Below are 21709 nucleotides of genomic sequence, written 5' to 3'. Positions count from 1 at the left end.
ATCAGAATCTACTGTTTAGGATTCTACTTACACAAAATCACATGAGTTGAACCAAACAAAAAATTACTACCACACCGGCAAAGGATAAAGTCTGAACAGGCTTGAAGAGCAAGAATAAAAATATAAATGAGGAGTTGCAGAGTGCATTAATCTTTTCCCAAGAAAGAGGATGATCGTACTACATGCTGTCCTTAGATAATTCACATATGGATCTTGAGAGTCTGTGGGGAAACTAGCGGGAGAATAGAGAAGGGTGATTCAATGCAAACTCTTCCTAAACAGTGAGGAGGAAGGAACCAGGGAGCACAATGAAAATGAGGAGTATGATGAGAAATGGTCCCATGTCATTGATTAATGATTCCTGGGATTATGCAGAGCCCCATACTCATAAAAGCAGGACCCTGGGAGGAAATGTCTGATTAAAGGCAATCATTATATTCTTGTCAGATACCGAGGAAGCAATAATTGACCAGTGATTAATATATCGAATATCAGTTGGTCCATATTTTCTGCATAAAAGCTGTGAATACTTGTGATGTGATGGAAAGGCCTGTGAGCTCTTTCCGCGATATGTCTGCACTTCAACCACCTGCATCTTGAGTGCAAACCGCAAGTGTCACCTCTGTTATTGAGCACTAACCATTTAGCTTAGCAACCAGTAAATTGTGAATATAGATCTTCAGTGGTTTCATTACGAGACCAACAGCCTCAGCTCTGGACCGCTTTGTCAAAGGCATGAGTCTGACTCTCACTGTGGCACTGTGCACTTTTTATTCCAGTTCCAAAGTTTAATAAATACTAGTCCTAGTAATGACAACTTTCAGAGCCACTGGACTGTCATGGAAACCCATCGGGAAAGGAAATCACCTCCCCTTGCACGTTCTTGCCTAATATTGTCATTGTTCTGGTCCATGGGTGAGAAGAGAATGTCCTGCAAGCTGAATGTAAGAAGTTAGGAGATAACTCCAATATTGAAAATTGAAAAGCCAAGTTAGAGTGGGCATGAAGAGGATTTTTACTATAGTGGGGGAGACTAGGAGCAGAGAGATAGCCTCAGAATAGCAGTTCACCCCTTTAGAACAGTGACGAGGAGGAATTTCTTTAGCCAGAGAATTCATTATCACAGACAGCAGTGGAAGCTAAGTCAGTGGGTATATTTAAAGCAGAGGTTGAAATGTTCTTAATTAGTAAGGGTGTCAAAGGTTAGAGGGAGAAGGCAGAAAATGGGGTTGAGAGGGAGGATAGAGTGGCAGAACAGACCAATGATTCAAGTGGCTTAATTCTGCTCTATGTCTGATGGTCTTATAAATTAAAAAGCAGTGACTCAAAGATTGTAACCTTAGAATTACTACTAGTATCATGTGCTAGCAAGAGAAGAAATAAGAGGATTTTCAATAAAGCGATTGGGAGCATGAGGTTAGCTAATTGAGTACATAAGGCATTGCTTCATGGCAGTTTGATGTTTGAACAGTGGCCAATCAGCAATCGTGGTTGATTGGCAAGAAAAAATAAAAATATTGTAGGAGCATGCAGAGCAGCCATTGTAGGAGTGGCCTTTGTTGGAGTGGACAGTGTTAGAGTGGAGATTTTGGGTTTTAGCTCTTCAAGTCCTCCGTGAAGGAATGTGGAAAAGTTGTAACTGTTTCCAGTTTATTTATTGTTTCCTTTTTAATATTTGCACATTTAGAACAGTAGGGATGCCAGGCAGGATAGTGGTATGTTCCTCTTGTGGCATATGGGAAGGCAGGGAGACCTCCAGTGTCCCTGACAATTTCAACAACAAGAAGTGCATCCAGCTGCAGTTTCTAACACTCTGCATTAAGGAGTTGAAGCTAGAACTGTCACAGCCATGGACTCTGCTGCAGGGTTTACGTGCCCCCGCAGGCAGGATTCGCAGCAGATTTGGCAATTGGGCTTGTGAATGATGCATATGTCAGCTAGTTACTATATTTCATTGTGGTGGTAACTAACTCCCTTCCTTTCCTTGTAGTCTCGTTGAGACTTGAGCAAAGCACAGCAATGTTACAATGCTTGCTGAAATTTGTCCTTGCCTGAGAAAGTGGACTATCCAGTTGGCTGACTTTGGAGATCAGCAATATTCATTTTAGATTTAGATATTCTTTTCAGTTGTGCAGTTGGCATCTAATTTTCTATTTGAGAGTTTTAGCTAATGGCCCTGTTTGCCCCAGCATTTATTGTTTTCTTTTCCCTTAAAATCCTGTTCACATTAAACACTCTCTCTCTCTCTCTCTCTCTCCCTCCCTCCCTCCCTCCCTCCCTCTCTCTCTCTCTCTCTCTCTCTCTCTCTCTCTCTCTCTCTCTCTCTCTCTCTCTCTCTCTCTCTCTCTCCCCCCCCCCCTCCCCCCCCCCCTCACACCTGGGCCATATCTGAACATCCTGATTGGAACTAAATGAACTCTGGATCATTCAGCAGTGAATAATTAGCATTCAGGATTTATGGGCAAAAAATAAATTAAAGTAAGGCAGCGGCAAGTGGAGTGGTCATTATTGGAGTGGTCAGAGTTAGAGTGGAGAATTTTAACATTTTAGATCTTCAAAGCTTTAGTGAGAGAAGGCAAAACAGCTGCAGGCAAAGTCTCCACCCCCCCCCCCCCCCCATACACACACACACACACACACACACATTGTTCTTTTATCTTTATATTTACTCATTTAGAACATTAGAGATGCCAGGCAGGGTAGTGGAATGCTCCTCTTGTGGGATGTGGGAAGGCGGGGAGATCTTCAGTGTCCCTCACAACTACACTTGCAAGAAGTGCATCCAGCTGCAGCTTCTAACACTCTGAGTTAAGGAACTGGAGCTAGAGCTGAGGGGATGATAGATAGGACATACAGAGAAGTAGTTACATCCAAGGTGCAGGATACAGGAAACTGTGTGACAGTCAGTGCAGAGTACCCATGTAGACACCCTCCTCAACCACTTTGGATACTGTTGGGGGAATGACCTAGTACAGTTAAGTCACAGTGGTCAGGTCTCTGGCACTGAGCCTGACTCTACGACTCAGAAGGGAAGGGGGGAGAAGAGGTACATCATGGTGATAGAAGATATGTTAGTTAGGGGAACAGAAAGCAGGTTTTGTGAAAGAGAATGAGATACCCAGATGATATGTTGCCTCCTGGGTCAACCTTGGATCAAGTTCTCAGCATTCTTAAATGGGAGAGTGAACAGTCAGAGGTTGTGGTCCACATAGGTACCAATGACTAGGTAGGAAAAGTGACAAGGTTCTGCAAAGGGAGTTCAGGGAGTTAGGTGCTAAGTTAAAGAGCAGGACCCCCAGGATTGTGACCTCAGGACAGCTACCCATCCATGTGCTAGTGATGCCAGAAATAGGAAGATTGTACTGTTTAACATGGGGCTAAGGAGTTGGTGTAGGATGGTCAGCTTGAGTTTTGGATCATTAGACTCTTTCTGAGGGAAGGTGGGACCTGTACAGAAGAGACAGTTTGTACCTGAACTATAAGGGGACTAATATCCTAGCAGGAAGGTATACTATTGCTGCATGGTGGGATTTTAACTGAACTTGCAGGGGGATGGGAATCAGAGTGTCAGAACAGATAGTGGAGAGGTTATAGAGACAGATGCTGTTAAGACCTTAGACAAAATCAAGATCAATAGGTTGAGCATGGTGAAACTAGTGTCCTGAGCTGTGTATATTTCCATGCAAATAGTATTGTAGGAAAGGCAGATGAGCTCAAGATATGGATCAACACCTAGAATTATAACATTGTAACCATTAGTGAGATTTGGTTGCAGGAGGGGTAGGATTGACAACTCCATATTCTGGAGTTCCATTGCTTTAGACGTGACAGAATGGAAGAGATTAGTGCAGCATTATTAGTCAGGGATAATGTCATGGCAGTGCTCAGTCAGAACAGATTGGAGAACGTGTCTAGTGAGGCATTATGGGTGGAATTGAGAAATAAGAAAGGTATGACTGCGTTAATGAGGCCACCCAAAAGTCTGAGGGATTTAGAGGAACAAATTTGTAGAGAGATCACAGATTATTGTAAGAAACATAAGATAGTTATTGTAGGTGATTTTAACTTTTTACATATTGGCTGGAACTCCCTTAATGTAAAAGGACTAGATGGAATAGAGTTTGTCAAATGAGATTTTAAATTGGAGAAAGGCCAATTTTGATGTTATCAGAAAGGATCTCGCAAGTTTGGATTGGGACAGGCTGTTTTTTGGCAAAGGTGTACAGTACTTCGTTTGTTGGGAGTCATTCAAAAGTGAAATTTTGAGAGCACAATGCCTGTCAAAATGAAAGGTAAAGGTAACAGATTTAGGGAGCCTTGGTGCTCAGGAGATATTGAGGACGTGGTTTCAAAAAAAGGAGGTGCATAGCAGGTATAAACAGATAGGGACAAATGAGGTACCAAGAGAACACTTGCGTCAAAAATAAATCAGGAGGTCTAAAATAAGACAAGAAGTTGGTCCTCTCCTATGTGTGGAGCCAAAAGGACAGGGGAAACCTTAAACGCATTTTTTTGCATCTGTATTTACTCATAAGGTGAAGGCAGAGTCTATAGAGGTGAGGTCATGCACCCTATACAGATCACAGAAGGTGTTTGCTATCTTATGGTAAATTAGGGTGGATAAAACTCCAGGGCCTTACAAGCTGTTCCCTCAGATCCTGTAGCTGGCAAGTGCAGAAAGAGCAGGGACCCCAGCAGAGATATTTAAATCATCATTAGCAGCAGCTGAGGTACCAGAGGATTGGAGGATAGCTAATGTTGTTTCACAGTTTAAGAAAGGCTCTAGAAGTCAACCAGGAAATTATAGGCTGGTGAGTCTGACATTAGCGATGGGAAAGTTATTGGAAGGTATTCTAGGGACCAGATATATTAGTATTTGGATAGACATGGACTGATTAGGGATAGTCAACATGGTTGTCTGCATGGTAGCTCATGTTTAACCAACCTTATAATGGATGTTATGGGTATGGGAAGCTATGGTCTGGGTGCCAGTTGATGGGATGAGGCAGTTTAAATGATTTTCATTGACTGGATGGGCCGAGGGGCCTGTTTTGGTAATGTACTTCTCTGTGACTCTATGACAAATGTGTTTCCAAAGGGATAATATAGAAAGATGGAAACTTATATTCCTAAAATACTGCAAATGGAAGGAGCAATTTGTACAAGCAAAATGGCTTCCAAGCGATTAGAAATATGAGTGATTTAAGGAGTTAGTTGATTGTGCTGTTGGGGAGTGTCCAAATTAACATGGAAAGGTATCTTGAGTAGGAGGTTAAAGGAGAGGGAAGAGTGTAAACATGAAAGAAAGTAGAATGGAAAAAAGGTGGGAGAAAGAGGAGGGAGAAGTAAATAGGGCAAATGGTGCCGGAGGATTGCTCATGTGGTTCCATTGTTTAAAAAGAGTTCTAAGAGTAAACCTAACAATTATCAGCCTGTTTGATGCCAGTGGTGGGTAAATTAATGGAAAGTATTCTTAGAGATGGTATATACAATTATCTGGATAGACAGGGTCTGACTAGGAGCAGTCAACATGGATTTGTGCGTGGAAGGTCATGTTTGACAAATCTTATTGAATTTTTTGAAGAGGGTACTAGGAAAGTTGACGAGGGTAAAGCAGTGGATGTTGTCTATATGGACCTCAGTAAGGCCGTTGACAAGGTTCCACATGGAAGGCTAGTTAGGAAGGTTCAATCGTTAGGTATTAATATTGAAGTAGTAAAATGGTTTCAACAGTGGCTGGATGGGGGATGCCAGAGAGTAGTGGTGGATAACTGTTTGTCAGGTTGGAGGCCGGTAACTAGTGGTGTGCCTCAGGGATCTATACTGGGTCCAATGTTGTTTGTCATTTACATTAATGACCTGAATGATGGGGTGGTAAATTGGATTAGTAAGTATGTAGATGATAATAAGATAGGTGGTGTTGTGGATAATGAAGTAGGTTTTCAAAGCTTGCAGAGAGATTTAGGCCAGTTAGAAGAGTGGGCTGAGAGATGGCAGATGGAGTTTAATGCTGATGTGTAAGGTGCCTCATTTTGGTAGGAATAATCAAAATAGGACATACATGGTAAATGGTAGGGCATTGAAGAATGCAGTAGAACAGAGTAATCTAGGAATAAAGGTGCATAGTTCCCTGAAGGTGGAATCTCATGTGGATAGGGTGGTGAAGAAAGCTGATGGTATGCTGGGCCTTTATAAATCAGAGCACTGAGTACAAGAGTTGGGAAGTAATGTTAAAATTGTACAAGGCATCAGTGAGGCCAAAATTGGAGTATTGTGTACAGTTCTGCTCACTGAATTATAGGGAAGATGTCAACAAATTAGAGACAGTACAGAGGAGATTTACTAGAATGTTACCTGGGTTTCAGCACCTAAGTTACAGAGAAAGTTTGAACAAGTTAGGTCTTTATTCTTTGGAGTGTAGAAGGTAGAGGGGGGACTTGATAGAGGTATTTAAAATTATGAGAGGGATAGATAGAGTTGATGTGGATAGGCTTTTTCCATTGAGAGTAGGGGAGATTCAAACAAGAGGACATGAGTTGAGAGTTAGGGGGCAAAAGTTTAAGGGTAGCACGAGGGGGAATTTCTTTACTCAGAGAGTGGTAGCTGTGTGGAACGAGCTTCAAGTATAAGTGGTAGAGGCAGGTTCGATTTTGTCATTTAAGAAAACTTGGATAGGTATATGGACAGGAAAGGAATGAAGGGCTGAGTTCAGGTAGATGGGACTAGAAAGGTGGCCTGTTTTTGTGCTGTAATTGTTATATGTTATATAAAAATGGACCCAACACATGCAGTTGATATAGGAAAATTTAGGAAAAAGAAATAACAGAGCTTTTATATGTAAATGGGCATAATATTGTAAATTAAATCAATGAACTCATAACACTAATTCAGGATGGACAAGAAACCTTAAGTGTGACCACTGAAATTTAAGTCATATGAAGCAGTAAGAACAAAGACATTTAAATCATAATTGGACTTATTTTAAGGCTGAAGTCAGTAGCACAGCCACTATATGGTACAATATTTTTACCATGACATCCAAAGACAACAGATGGCAGATGCCGGAAAGCTGAAATTAAAACCAAACTATGTGCTGTCAGGTTACTTCAATGGAGAAAGAAACAGTTAATATTCCTGGCTTTACAATCTTATATCAAAACTGAAGAATCAAGTTAGAAGTGAAACAAGTTTCAGTTTACAGAGACAGGTGGAGTGAAGAGAACAAAAGGGATGGGCTGTGATAGAGCCGCGAATGGTGTTAGCTGAAAAACTGCACTGTTAGTGTGTCTGGAGAAAGTGCAAACTGGAGACAAAAGAAATCTAAAATCACAGTAAAGGCAAAGAAACAAATCAACGTGAGGCCCACAAAATATTGAAGGAACTCAGCAGCATCTATGGAGAGAAATAAAAGATCGACATATCATGCTGAGACCCTTCATCAGGACCGATGTGTGTTACTCTGGATTTCCAGCATTTGCAGAATCTCTTGCATTTAAAACAATGTGAGAAATGTAAAAATTGAATGACTAATTATCTGAGATATTTCAGCTTAAGTCCTAAAGGCTGTAACATGCCATGTCAGAAGGTGAGGTGATGTTCCTCAAACTGTAAAGGAGGCCAAAAGGCAGAATCCAGAAAATGTGCAGGATAAGAACTAAAGCAGGGGTTCCCGACCCTTTTTATGCCATGGACCCCTACCATTAAACAAAGGTTCCATGGACCCCAGGTTGGGAAACCCAACTAAAGTTACAGGCAACTAGAATCTCAGGATCACGCCTGCAGAATGAGTAGACATAGTCTTAGATGGTTACTTTATCTGTGTTTGATATTCCCAAAATGGAATAGATTACTTTGAGAGCACTGAATTCAGCTTCATAAATTGACAACACTCTAGGAGATATGCTGTTGTAGCTATAAATGGTAAAAGAACATCTATTAGTAAGACAGGTATGTTTTTTGCAATATTCAATGATATTAATAGAAAAGAAACTTCACCCTGGAGGAGGAAACTCAAAAAGCCCTTTTAGAGAGAATCCAGCCACCTCATCATTCCTCAGAAACACATTCAACTATTCTAACTTTCGAACGGATTGAAGTGTGCTTATTTTAATATGACGAGTATTGGGTAAGGGTGATGGACTCATTGGCACATGGGATTACGATGTTGTGGTAATACAGAGACTTGGTTGAAAGAGAGACTGGACAGGATACTTAATGTTTTAGAAAAAGATATAGTAGGTAAAATGGGGAGGTGGGGAGGGGTTTGCACTACTAATTAGCGATACATCACAGCTGGACTCTTTGGGGATAGGAAGAAGGGCTAATCTATTGAGTGTATATGAACAGAGATCAAATATAAAACAGATGCTATTACACTGAGGGGCCTGTAATATATCCAGTGGCCACCTGGATTTTGAAGAACAGATTTCCTGCAGATTAGGGGAGGTGTAAAACCAATGGGTGACTTCAACTTCCTTAATATAGATTGGGACCTTCTTAGTCCAAGGGGTTTATTCAGGGCAAAAGTTGAGAGTGTGTCCAGGACTGTTTCTTAAATCAATATGCATGTAGTCCAGGGTATGCCAACCTGGGGTCCACTGCTTAATAGTATTGGTCCATGGCATAAAAAAGACTGGGAACCCCTGACATAGTTCATTGAAAGGAAGAGTCATTCTGGACCTGGTGTTGTGAAATGAGGTGACTGTGTGAGACCAGTTAGGGAACAGTAAGAGCAATGTCTCTGCAATGTAAGAGAGCCTTGGATGTCAAGGTAAGTTGTGAACTTTGTCAAAAAGTAACAAGAAGCATATGCAAGGTTTGGGAAGCCAAACTTAAAAAGAGGACTTGAGGGTTATAGAGAAGATAGAAAAGGACTCAAGACATGAATTAAGAACGCTAGGAGGAGCCATGCAAAGTCCTTGACACGTAGAATTAAATAGAATGCTCAGGCGTTCTATATATACATCAAGAACAAGAAAATAAAAAGGAAAAAGGTAGGACTACTCAAGGATAAAGAAGGGAACAAGTCCTTGGCAGCAGAGAATGTGAGCAAGGTCCTAAATTAACACTTTGCATCAGAATTTACCAAGGAGAAAGACATGATGGATAGTGAGAGCATGCTAACTTGCTAGGACATTTGAGATAATGTAGGAGATACTGTTATGTCTCTTTGGAGTGGGTGCTGAACACATTTACCAGAATACTGCCTGGATACAGAGCATGAACTCTAACAAGTTATACAAATTTGGACTGTTTTCTCTTAAGTAGTGGAGGATTAAGCGGAGACTTGATAGAAATTTATTAGATTATGAATCTTATAAATGAGAGGCAAATATTTACAGCTAGTATCCTCATCTCGCAGCTGAAATGTCTAATACTAGCGGATATGCATTTAAGATGAGACTAGGTAAATTCAGGAGAGATGCGCAGGGCAAAGTTTTTGTAAACAGTGCTCAGTGAATTCACTACCTGAGGCGGTAGTGGAGGCACAAGCTATAGAGACATTTAAGAAGTTCTTAAACAGGCATACAAATATTCAAAGGATGGAAGAAGTAGACAGAAAGCATTAATTTAGTTAATCATTCAAGTACTAGCTTAATTAGTTTGGGCACAACATCATGGGCCTGAAGACCTGTTCCTGTGCTGTATTGTAACACACACAAAATACTGGAGGAAGTCAGTAGGCCAGGCAGCATCTATGGAAAAAAGTACAGTCGATGTTTCAGGCTGAGACCTGAAAGTCCTCCCAAAGGACCTCAGCCCAAACATCAACTGTACTTTTTTTTCCATAGATGCTGCGTGGCCTGCTGAGTTCCTCCAGTATTTTGTGCGTGTTGTTCGGATTTCCAGCAGCTGCAGATTTTCTCTTGTTTGTCTCTTGTCTGTGCTGTACTGTACTATGATTTAAGTATCAAACAGTAATTGAACATTAGTTAATAGGAACTGCAATCTTTTAAGCATAACCAACTTCACAACTGAAGAAATATTCATGTTCTTTGCATTATTAATAATCATCAGATCACCAGAACAAAACCATTAGTTAATATAAAAACACACAGTAAAACAATGTTTTTTTAATTAGACTATTATGAAGTATCAGGGAGTGGTATGGTGTTTGCTTTGGAATGTTGTCACAAGGTATTTTTTTAATTTTCAATAAGCTTTAGAGAAGAATACAATAAAAACAGAAAATTCTTCAGCAATTCAGGCAGAATCTATCAGGGAGAAACAAGAATTTGTTTTTCAGGCAGAACAGGAAAAGTCAACACTTTAAACTTGCTGGATATTTTCAGCATTTTCTGGCCCTACTTCAGAATTCTAGTGTCTGCAGTCTTTTGCTTTTATGAAAGAGCATTTCCAATTCAATAAAATCTGTTAAGCAGAGATCTTTCCTGGGGCTTTTCATATTGGATGGGAGGCAGAGGTTGGAGAAACTATTTCATTGCTCAAATTGATGAATGTGAATATTCCACCCAACAGTCAGCCCAATAATGTTACAGGGTAGAGAAGTACAAGAGTCTCAAAAGCTCCCCTGTGATTCAGCTGCTTAAGATAAAATGAAATAAGCTTTGGAAACAGGGTAGACCTTGATTTGTCGTTCAGCCTATGTTGAGTATTGAAGAATTTGTCATGTACCTGGGAGGGGAATATCATTTAGAATTCCTGCTTGAACTACTATCCACTGCTTCCATTTGTGAACCTGCACCCCAACCAGGACTCCTGTTGTCAAGCACCATTCAAGATTCCCATTCCCAATCTTCACTCGATGTTCCCAATTATTATTTAGTAACTCTAGCTTGAATTCAACTGTAGCAGGAGTGTTGGGCTACTTTATTAGACAAATTCCAGCCAATACTCCTTATCAAAGCTTGAAGATAAAAGTCATCAACTCAATAAAATGGTGTCAGACAGGAAAACCAAGTTTGACATAGAGAATGACAAATCTTCTTCTGCCATGAAAAATACATTTTCTACTTCAGAGAACCTTGGAAATGATTTGGCATCAGATTGTTTTATATTTCATGCAGATTTATTTTAAAAGGCACGGTTCAGGAGATCAAATTTTGGGCATAATAATTTAATATCCAATGGTGTTAAATAACCATGTTAATAGTTAAGAGCTGAGTAGCACACAGTAATCAAACCTAAATTGCTGAAATAAAGGAGATCACAAATGTTCATGAGATTTGAAGGCTAATGCCACAATTGAATGCCACCCAAATCTAAATACTTCAACAACAATGAGGAAAAACACTGACTCAGTTGATTTCATTTAGATTTATTTATTTTTGTTATCAAAGACAATGTCTGGAAACATTACTGTATGTATTAAAGATCCTGTCCATGATTTTGCTTTTACAAAAGACTGTGAAATGAGGATGTGCATTTGATCATTCTGACCTTCCCTTCACCTATACTTGTAAAGGAGAAACACTTTCAATTCTTGAGAAAACGTCATCTTAAGAACTGGCCGCAGAATGGATTAAGTCTTCATGATTACATCTCTCCTGCCTGATAAGTTTAATGTCTTTCCTTCAAGCCAAGATTTCAAAGACATCTCACTGCTAATATTGGACATGGTTCTTCAGGAAGGTCAAAGGTTGAAGAATGTTAGGCACCATGACTGGACAGACATTTGCTCATGCTCTAATTTGTACAATGGGTCAATGTCAGTCACTGAGAATAACAGTGAATTATTGGCAGACAACCAAACACAACCAACAGCAGGATAATGGAGGGAGATGGATGCATCTGCACAGAACTCAAAGTTTAAAAAACAATGTTGGCTTTCAGATTTCAGATTTATGGCGAGATACATTCACCGAGGCTGTGGAGTGTCCTTACAGTTACTCTGGCTTCTCATTGTCAGCCTCTGGATAGGTTGGGTACTTAATGGTCTCGATGTTCTCCTTCACTTTGTAAGATGGATATAGGCCTGTTCGCCCAGATTTTCTGTTGATGCCTTTGGAATAACCATCCCAGTGGTTGCCAGCCACTCCAATCAGATCTCCAGGCTCCAAAACAATTTCCTCTGGAGTCTGTGGTTTGTGAGGGTAAATTGCAATCTGATTGTGTGCATTCTGTCCACCAAAGTAGTATATATCATCCAGAGAATGGAAATAACTTGATGCATCTGGGTGTAATGTTTGCATTATCTCATAGGCCACTCGACAAACCTGGGAAATAGAAACACAGAGTAATGGTTGTGTCAGTTTAAAGTGGAACTACTTTGCAGTATAATTAATAAAATTGTTCTTGACCTTCACCTGGCAGGTACTTAATGTTCTTGTGTAAAGTTTATAGAAGGATTGAGTTTGAATTTTCAACCATAAAAATAGCAAAATATTTCAAAGTTTTCTGTATTTTATTGGAGCTCACATATTTCATCCTATGTCATCCATGCAGAGATTGGATCAACAATGCAAAATTACCTCAATGAACCAAGGCAGTGATGTTAGTTCAAGGGACTGTGAGGTTCCATTAAAGTACAGATAATTACTTATGAAAACATAACCTGGATGTTTATAGGCTATTAAGTATTAGAAGCCAGGTGTTAGAAATATCGTTTTAGTTCTCTGCCCAGCTTTAATGGCTTTGAATTATAGTACTCACTTGTAAAATCACACCTATTTGATTAGAGTCAGAGTTTTACAGCGTAAAAACAGGCCTACTGTCTCTATGTTGAATATCACACCTATCAAGACCAATCCAACTTGCTTGCACCAATTCTGTATTTCTTCATGCCCTGCTCATAAATTTACTAATCATTCAGACGCTTCATAATTATTGTAATTATTGCTCATTTCACCACCTTCTCTGACAGTTCATACCAGATATGAAACTACTCTTTGCATGAATCCCCTTTAAACCTTAAATCTATGCCCTCTAGTTTAGATGAACTCTCCATGTTATCTCTCTGAAGCCTTTTATAACTTTAAATACCTCTTTCAGGTCACTTCTCAGCTTCCTTCACTTCAGGGAATATAGACCTAGTCTATTCAATCAGCACCGATAACCCAAACCCTTCAATCCAGGCAATGACCTTGTGTATCTGTTCCGCACTTTCTCTAGAGTGGTTGCATGCTTTCTATAGGCTGGTGAGCAATACTTTAATGTGGCCTAACCAACATTTTGTACATTACTGCCTGAGTGGGTATCTACTGTACCTAAACCCTCACAGAAGCAGGCTACTGGTTACCCTCGACAAATGGTAAACACCGTCGGGGTAGATTTCTCTTTTCTGGACATCTCCTGTTTCCCCTCTTTAATTCAGCATGCTCCACTCACCAGTTCACGGTAACTGAATACAGCCAGGACCACTTGTTAAAGAGCAAAGCAGCTGTGACCACTTTTAAAAAAACAGACTATGCCTCAGCAGTTAAAAGAACATTTTTAAAAACAACATGGAATAAAAAGAAAACTGCAGTAACAAAAGCAAAGGATTTATCTGATATAAGTGTGTTTACTGCTGAATGAGTATTATTAATGCCACCATCACAATCCATCTACATTTCAGTTAAAGATGACTAAGAAAAATCTGACTGTAAACTTGAATTATTCATAAGTCAAACATAAAAGGGGACAATGCTGCAGGAAGAGAAATAAATATTGTCAATCTTCTTGATTTAATCTGAATTCTCACTCTAACTGAACTCTTTAATCACAGTGAAACACCGGATTTTGGGAAGACACACATTTCCACTTAGAAGAATAATAGCAGCTAAATAAGTATGACTGCTTGGAATTCTTCCCTGGTTATTAGCACTAAGTGTGTTATATAGCTGCATCAATACTTTGTACTCTGCTTCTGAAATTCAATTTGGATAACTTCAATGGAATGAATTATTTATACACTAACGCTCAGTAAGTAATGCTCAATGTTGCAGACCAGGACTGAAGATCTGTGCACACCACTACAAGAGGAGCAAATGCTCTACCATTCAGGAGGTTTGAACTATGAGCTCTTCATCATTCAATCAGATAGCATTGTAGTTATTAGGTTACAATGATACTTATGCAGCCTAGATGAGGTACCGTGGCATTATTTCCATCAAAAAGTGGAAACTTCAGCAAAATGGAGGTTGAAAATAAAAGCCTTTCAGATATTCATCATTCCATATTCAAAAATGGACAGATGTTTAGTCTTTAAAATAGTCCAGGACTACAATGAATAGAAATGAAAATGAATCTGAGAATAAATCAACCACGATCACACTGAATGACTGAGCAATCTTGTGGACCTATGGGGCTAACCCCTATTCCAATTTCTTATGCTTTTAGTCAATTCTAATAGCTTTTTCTCTGGATTGTTATCAATCTTTGCTAATGCTTGTTAGGCCTATAAGATTTCACTATTATTATTGATTCCATTTGGATCTGGTCTATTCTTTAGCAAAGTTAGGCAGGTTCAAAAGAAAGACATCATGTGCTGGAACTGTAGCTTCTTGATTATGTACGTGGTATTTTACCTCAACCATCAAATATGTTCTTGACATTCACTGTGATATTCACCAAACCAATGGCTGTGATTTTTATATTAACATTTCACTATCAATTAAACACATTTCATTTCTGTGATGAAATAACTCCTTTCTAAGTTAAAAAAATTTTTGAGCAGCAGGCTCATGAAGTTTAGTACTGCTATGGCCACAAGTTTCTTGGATATCTGATAACCTCCAGAGTGAGATGGTCCCAAGCTTACTAACCTTCTTACTCTCTGAAGCCCGAGAATTCTAAGCTCTGAATTGATACCAGCTGATGCAACTTCTACCTGCTCACTTCCCACTTCTCAAGGCCTTGTGAGAAAGCACTATATGACTATTATTTATTACTTACAATGGGGCCTTCTGTACACTGAGGAGATCCAGTGGACGTGAAATTATTGCTTTAATGGACATAGTAGTGTAGTCCACTGATCTGAGCATGAACCTCTGGCTACCAGTCACTTCTATAATTCCTATTCTGAGCACTCCATCATCGTTTCCTTTACTGTCCTAAAGAAGGTAAGTGGAGACTGGAGGAGCTGCATTTCATCTTCCAATTTAGCTATTTCTAGCAAAAGAACCGCACAATTTTAGCTTTCAATCACTCTTCCCGTATTTTCAGTGGGTATGTGTTTATAGTGATTCTGCTGTTCCCAGTATTATTTCTTAAGAAAGAGAAAATCTGCAGCTGGTGGAAATCCAAGGAAAACACACAAAGTGCTGGAGGAACTCAGCAGGCCAGGCAGCATCTATGGAAAAGAGTAAACAGAAAACAGTAGAAAGGTCTCAGCCAGAGACATCGACTGTTTACACTTTTCTATAGATGCTGCCTGGCCTGCTGAATTCCTCCAGCATTTTGTGTTTTATTATTTGCTATTATTTCTTAACTTGTGTTACAAGCATTGATTCTTGCCATGTCCACTGTCCTTTCTTCGCAACTCCTCGCTCCATCCCATTATGACCACTGCCCTCAACCTTACCCTTATATACTCTGAACCTCTTGTACTTATTCAAATACTGTTAAAACTTTTACTTATTTTTCAATTCTACTGAAAGCTGGAAGATTAACTCTATTTCTTCAAAGATGCTACCTTGCCTACAAGAATATCTTAACTGTCCTTTCGATCTCCTGTGGTGATGCTAGCACAGTTTTACTGATTTTCAGTAAACGTTTTTTCCAAACAAGTCAGCTTCTATTAATAGGCTTTGTTGAGTGAAGATTACAAAGAGCTGATGAGCTTCTGAAGAAATCTGAGCTTTCACTTGCTTTCAATCTAAAATATTCACAATTATGTTCAGTCTTCCAACAAAGTTCACCTAGCTATAATTAAGATCTGCTCCTGCTGGAAAGAAAGACAAGTGGAATAGTAGATGGGATCAGATAGAACTTACTTTAAATGCTACACTAAGCTACTTAGTTCACCTGATCAGACATTTTTTTTCATTTTACTCATTTCTCCCCCTTTCTCTTGTACTAAAAATTAACTTGTCTTTTCCCTTTTCCAATTCTGATGAAGGGTGTTGGACCTAAATTACTTAATGCTTTTCTTGCGGTCTGATCTACTGAGCATTTCCAGTATATTCTATTCTGAATGTATTTTGATTTGCACTTACTCCCTGTGATGGGCAGCAAAGATTGCCAACCATCTAAAACAGCGTTCAACCCTTTCTTTATAGTGGTGTTTAACGTTATAACAAATCTGCCTCCAACTAGACCCTCTTCAACACTGTTAAAAAGAATAAACCAATTCAATGACCCACAGTTGGATTTCCATATATTACGTATATGCTTTGATTACTTTCTTATAACACTTGAGGTGCTCAGTAGTGAAATCAAATAAGAATTTTTCGACCCACAAGTTTCAGGAGTCGGTTTCATTTGGGAACTGGCAGCCATTTCAACTAAAATAAGAAATGGAGCATAATTGATATGACTGCTTTAAAAGCATTGTATTTGTCAGAACTGCCAATTTAAAACCTGTCATTCAAGCAAACAGAAAAAACAAACATAAACCTTTGTCAAGATGGAGCTGTGCTTGAGAGTATTTGTACATCTAAGAGAAGTTAGCTGGCCTGGCTGAGCAGCAAGAGATTTTGCAAGCAGTTTAAAAGAGACTATTATTATGGAGGGCAGATGTTATTAATTACAACAATACTTTAGTTATTTTCTGTCACAATTTTAGATCTGATGGTGTAAAGTTTTAAATACAGATAATTTGAGACAGAGGATTAACAGAGGCAAAGAACTGATTTATAAGGTAGAATGGGGGAGGATCAGGGTGGGAGAAGAATAACTTTGAGCAATGTAACAAATTGCTACCCTGGATGACAAATAAAAAATATTAACTTGAAGGAAGGAGGAATAAATAAACTTAGGTTGTTCACACTCTCAGCTCTATCTACTGTCACATTATTTATTTATTTACTTTTATTTTGAAATACAACATAGAACAAGCCCTTCTAATTAACCCTAGCCTAATCACTGGAACAATTTATAGAAGACCAATTAACTTACCAACTGGTATGACATTGGACTGTTGGAGGAAACTGGAGCGAGCACCTGGAGGAAACCTACCCATTCATGGGAGGGATGTTCAAACTTCTTACAGAGGATGTCATAATTGAACTCCAAACTCCAAGCTGTTGTAAACTTTGCACTAATCGCTAGGTTACCATGGTGCCCTCAACTATTAATTCATAATTAATTAATAGTAGCCTTAATAATAATTAATAATAGCTCTCACTAATAACTTATCACTTTGTTCCCAAAACCTGGCATTTGCTGAAACATGAAGTACCCAGTTTTGGAAAGAGGCAAATGATGTTATCTTTGCTCTTCAAGCAAAACTCTAGATACTGCCATCACTGAACACATTGAAGGATGTAAATGAAGCTAGCATGGGAAATCTCTAAAAAAACACAGTTGACTCACTCAAGGAAACGTAGTATTTGTTTTGAGAGCCCATGCAGTTCAAGAAGAAAGTTAAACTGAGTTCAATGCCAATGGAACACTTTAATGTGATTAGGACTGCAACTTATATTCTTTGTGATGACTGTCAATAAACACAACTGTAGAGTTTAAACTTTTCCTTGCCCTTTAAAGTACTGCTCTATGATTAAAATAATTAGAGGTAAGCCAGGATGGTTTTAAAGCTGTAACCCTACTGTGGGTTTAAGATGTTGCTTTATGTCAACACAACATCTTTCCAAGGAACCGAGAAATCTCAAAAGCATCAAATTTCCTGTGTGGGCTGTTCTGCCTACCACACTGTGCTTGTCCTTTGCTTGTGTAAACCAAACCCAATCCCTTTGTCAAATCTCAACCACACTCTGTCACCTGCCCTTCTTTTGAAAGATGCAAACCTCAATGATTCAGTGGGGGGCGGGGGAGGGAAGCTGCACAGTAAACCTCTCCTAACATCTCATTTAATAGTTCTCTTCCTAGGAACACCATTTTAGTTCTTCGCGCATGAAGCTAGCACTTCCAAACCAATTTTGCAAGGGCTTTAAGATTCCTCATTTACCTATACAGTACAGTGTACTGTAGATGCCAGTCAAAGAGCCCAATCTCATGGACTGGTGCAGAGTGACCATGAGGTAGCAGGCTCTGATACTCGATACCCAAGGGGCCATTTTAAGCCAGTGAAATGGACAATGCACTATTGAAATTCAGGGTCAGTCTCAAGAGTATTTTTGTGACAGACAGACCATGAATTTAATCTCCTGGAGTCAATTATGATGAGAGCTTTTCTGAATAAATTTGAGTAAGGAATTCTCAAAGTTACATTGTTGCCATTAGCAAGGTTATTGTTTCAATTTACTGACCATCAGCTATTTGTCACAAAGGAAAGATAAAGTTAATGGTATTTACATTTTAATACATAACAGAATAGCAAGGCTAATAACAGTGTGGCACACTGAAAACAAACTGCCTGGAGCAGATAACATCAATGGGAACAGCACAAGTTGGATATTTTTGTCACTTTTCAGCTCCAATCAATGCACAATCAAATTTAAGGATAGAAAAAGAATAATAGAGCATATTAAATTGAGGTGAAAACAGACGGAGAAATCGAAATAAAGACCTCACTGGAAGAAATAGGTAAAGACAAAGTGAAAAAATTAAGACCAGTTTATTATTCGCGAATCTCCATTTACTATGTGTAAATTTACACACAGTTTCAAACACTTTTGGCCCGGGTTTCAAAATTTAATGTCATTAACAGAAGAGTGCAAGGCTCCTTGTGCTGTGAAGTATGAGTTCTAGCATTTCAGTTCATTCTCACAGCATAAATCAGCTGAGAGCGAGTTCCTCATTCTGCAAGACCTGAGGCAATAAGTTGCAAATACTCCAAATCTACAGCAAATCCTTGCTCTTTAGATTTTTCTTCATAGCTGCCAAATTCTGGATTATTTTACTCATTTCAACAGCTTGCCCAATAAACTCAATTATTCTGCGAGCAAATTCTGACCCTTTATTTTCAGAAGCCAGTTTCAGGTCAGATGTATCTATTTCTGAAATGTTAAATTAAACTCCATGATGAAATCTATTTTATTGAAAATATTGAATTTTACTTTTACCGAAGCTGAAACTTGTTGTGATCCAGGTAATTGGGCAACATGAGTACTCTGTATTCACAAACAATGACATGGCTCACTTCCAACCATCCCAGCTTTAATCAATTTTCTCCCAATCTTCAATTCCCTCTCTTCTCAATGATTAAATGATTAAGTCTGCAGACAATTTCCACCTATCACAATAGCCCATGAAGAGTTCTGGTTGATCATTGACTGATCCTCACCTAACCAATGTTCCCTCTAAGGGTGGGGTGGGGGGGAAGTGTGTGTGTGTGTATATATACACACATGTGCGCTACTAGTGCACAAAGGAATTTAAACTGCGCACCTCGTTGGCAAGTTAAGGATATTTCACAATCATAAACAACCACATTTCCTTTCTGGTTTCTGATGTGGATGGTGTTGACAACAAGGAGTTTGCAAAGATTTGTCTGCAGATTTTAGAACAGGCTTAATTATACTGTTTTTAACTGAAGAAATTATTGATTGACTATGTTGAATTCCAAAGAAGCAAAGGGTGCGAAGCGCAAAAGAACTGCTAGTTCACTTAAAGTGGAATGTCTAAATGAAACAGTAGAAATTGCAAAGCTCATGAGGTGAGGAATGTGCAGCTATGAGAAATATTTACGTACAATACAGGAACTGGTGCTACCTGCGTGTATTATCACCATGCAAGTTGTTGGAGATTTTGTAAGTAGAAAGAAATGGAGTAAAATTTTGAAACTTGACTTCTTAAAGTGTTATTTAGCAAGCAAATCACATGTGGATGGCATGCAAAAACTCCAATGCGAAAATCCTTCATTATCCACTGCAGGTCTGCTACATATCTTTTGTGAGAGTGCAGGTGAACGAGAGTGAAAATGATTAAACCCAGAAGAGATAGAAGTTCTTATTTACAATGTTTTGCTAGCTGTTAAGATGAATACCTCTATGTATAAAATTCAGTACATCCATGTTGTTGTCACTGGGCAAAAAATTGCACAGCACAGGATTTTTGTGCACACTGGCCATTACAATTTAGAGGGAACATTGCCCCTAGCCCAAACTCAGGAGTACTTAGCCCCATCCTCCAAGGGATAGGGGCATGTGGGAATGTCTCTATGCCCAATGACTCTCTCTGCAACATACCCAAGTGCACTAATCAACCTAGCTCGTAATTTCATAGGAGTAAACACTTGGAAATTCCATTCACATGATTACAAACTAATCAGATAGGAGCAGAGTCATGAATGACAATCTCCACATGAAAATGGAAAGTGAGAGATCTTATTAATTCTGTTATGAGAAGTACACTTCAAGTTTCATTTATTTCTGAGACTGGAGAACAATTTCAGCAGCCAAATCATTTTTTATTTTGAATACTGCTACCACGAATCTACCTCAGATATACTGAGGCACACTTCCATAGAACAGTGTAGGATGTACTTAACAGAATCATTTTGACTCTGATCCCACTGATGGGCTGCACTTGAGCCTCTTGCCTTTCCTCACCTAGACACGTCAGCTTAACCCTCAGTTGCTCCCCTTACTCTGTCCGTAATAAGTAAATTTTCAATATGACGACGTGTCTAGTCACAGCAGAAACTCCAGTCCCAGCTCATGGTGTAACGTTCATCCTTTATGTCTTTCTTATGATCACAAGACTCTGCTGGATATTAAGAACACCAAGAACTGTAAGCGTAACCTCACTAGCAATTTGTTGGATAGTGCTGATGAGCTCCACAGCGTGGGTTTTTTAAGCACCATGCCATTGTCTGCTAGAGCCACCCAGGGGAGACGCCATTGGACGCAGTGCAAAAGGAAACAAAGGCCAGGGAAGTGCACTGGCATGCGTGCAGGACTAAAGGTCAACTCTCCCATCAATTCTGCTTTGAAATGTTCGATTGCCAGAAAGTAAACTAGATGGTCTGCAGCTGAGATTGAATCAGCTTTAGATGAAGCTCATTCTGACAGAAATGTGGCTCCAGGATATCACCCCAGAAGTGGCCATCCAGCTGGAGGGTTGCTTTCCTGCACCATCAGGAAGGCAAAATGGGATTATTCACAGAGAATATATATCCATTTCTGTGACTGATGCACCATCAATAACTCTGAGACGTGGGTTAAGGTAGGCTTTTATTGGCTGGAAGAAAGCACAAGCAGCAAGTGACCACCACACAACATTCTGGAGACTGAGGAAGGGTCTGTGCCTCCAATCGCCTTTACACCGGGGTCTGTGGGAGGAGCCACAGGAGCAGTCAGCGGTGGGGGGCACGTCCAGACAGGTATATGTAGTTCATCACAGTGACACTAGAGACTCGAGGCATGTATGGCTGACCATTCAGACCATAACAGACTATGCCTGCCCTGCACATCAAAGACTATGATGCAAACACGAGGAAATCTGCAGATGCTGGAAAATCCAGCAACACACACAAGATGCTGGTGGAACGCAGCAGGCCAGGCAGCATCTATAGGAAGAAGTACAGACAACATTTCGGGCCGAGACCCTTCGTCAGAACCCAAGAATATGATGCTTCTCTTCCTGCTAGGCTGAATGTCTTTTTTGCTTGGTTTGATGCATGGAATGATGTGCCGATGCAGACGACCCCCCCCCACCCCACCACCCAAGGAGAAGGCACTCTGACTGGCTGCAGCTGATGGGAGGA

General features: G+C 39.6%; 1 protein-coding gene across 13 annotated transcripts in view; it reads right to left on the bottom strand.

The window, feature by feature from the left end:
• Nucleotides 1-11266: 11266 nt before the first annotated feature.
• LOC132383951 (alpha-(1,6)-fucosyltransferase) overlaps nt 11267-21709 on the bottom strand; it is an 825511-nt gene continuing 815068 nt past the window's right edge. For all 13 annotated transcript variants that reach the window (XM_059955175.1, XM_059955226.1, XM_059955235.1 and 10 more), the window contains one exon: nt 11267-12176. In XM_059955175.1, the coding sequence (XP_059811158.1) occupies nt 11847-12176 (330 nt within the window). In that variant the 3' untranslated portion in view covers nt 11267-11846. The remainder of the gene's footprint in view (nt 12177-21709) is intronic.

The sequence above is a fragment of the Hypanus sabinus genome, chromosome 2, assembly GCF_030144855.1.
Source record: "Hypanus sabinus isolate sHypSab1 chromosome 2, sHypSab1.hap1, whole genome shotgun sequence".
NCBI classification, from domain to species: domain Eukaryota; kingdom Metazoa; phylum Chordata; class Chondrichthyes; order Myliobatiformes; family Dasyatidae; genus Hypanus; species Hypanus sabinus.
The sequence above is the reverse complement of the archived record's forward strand: the minus strand, read 5'-3'. Positions and strand labels throughout refer to the sequence as shown.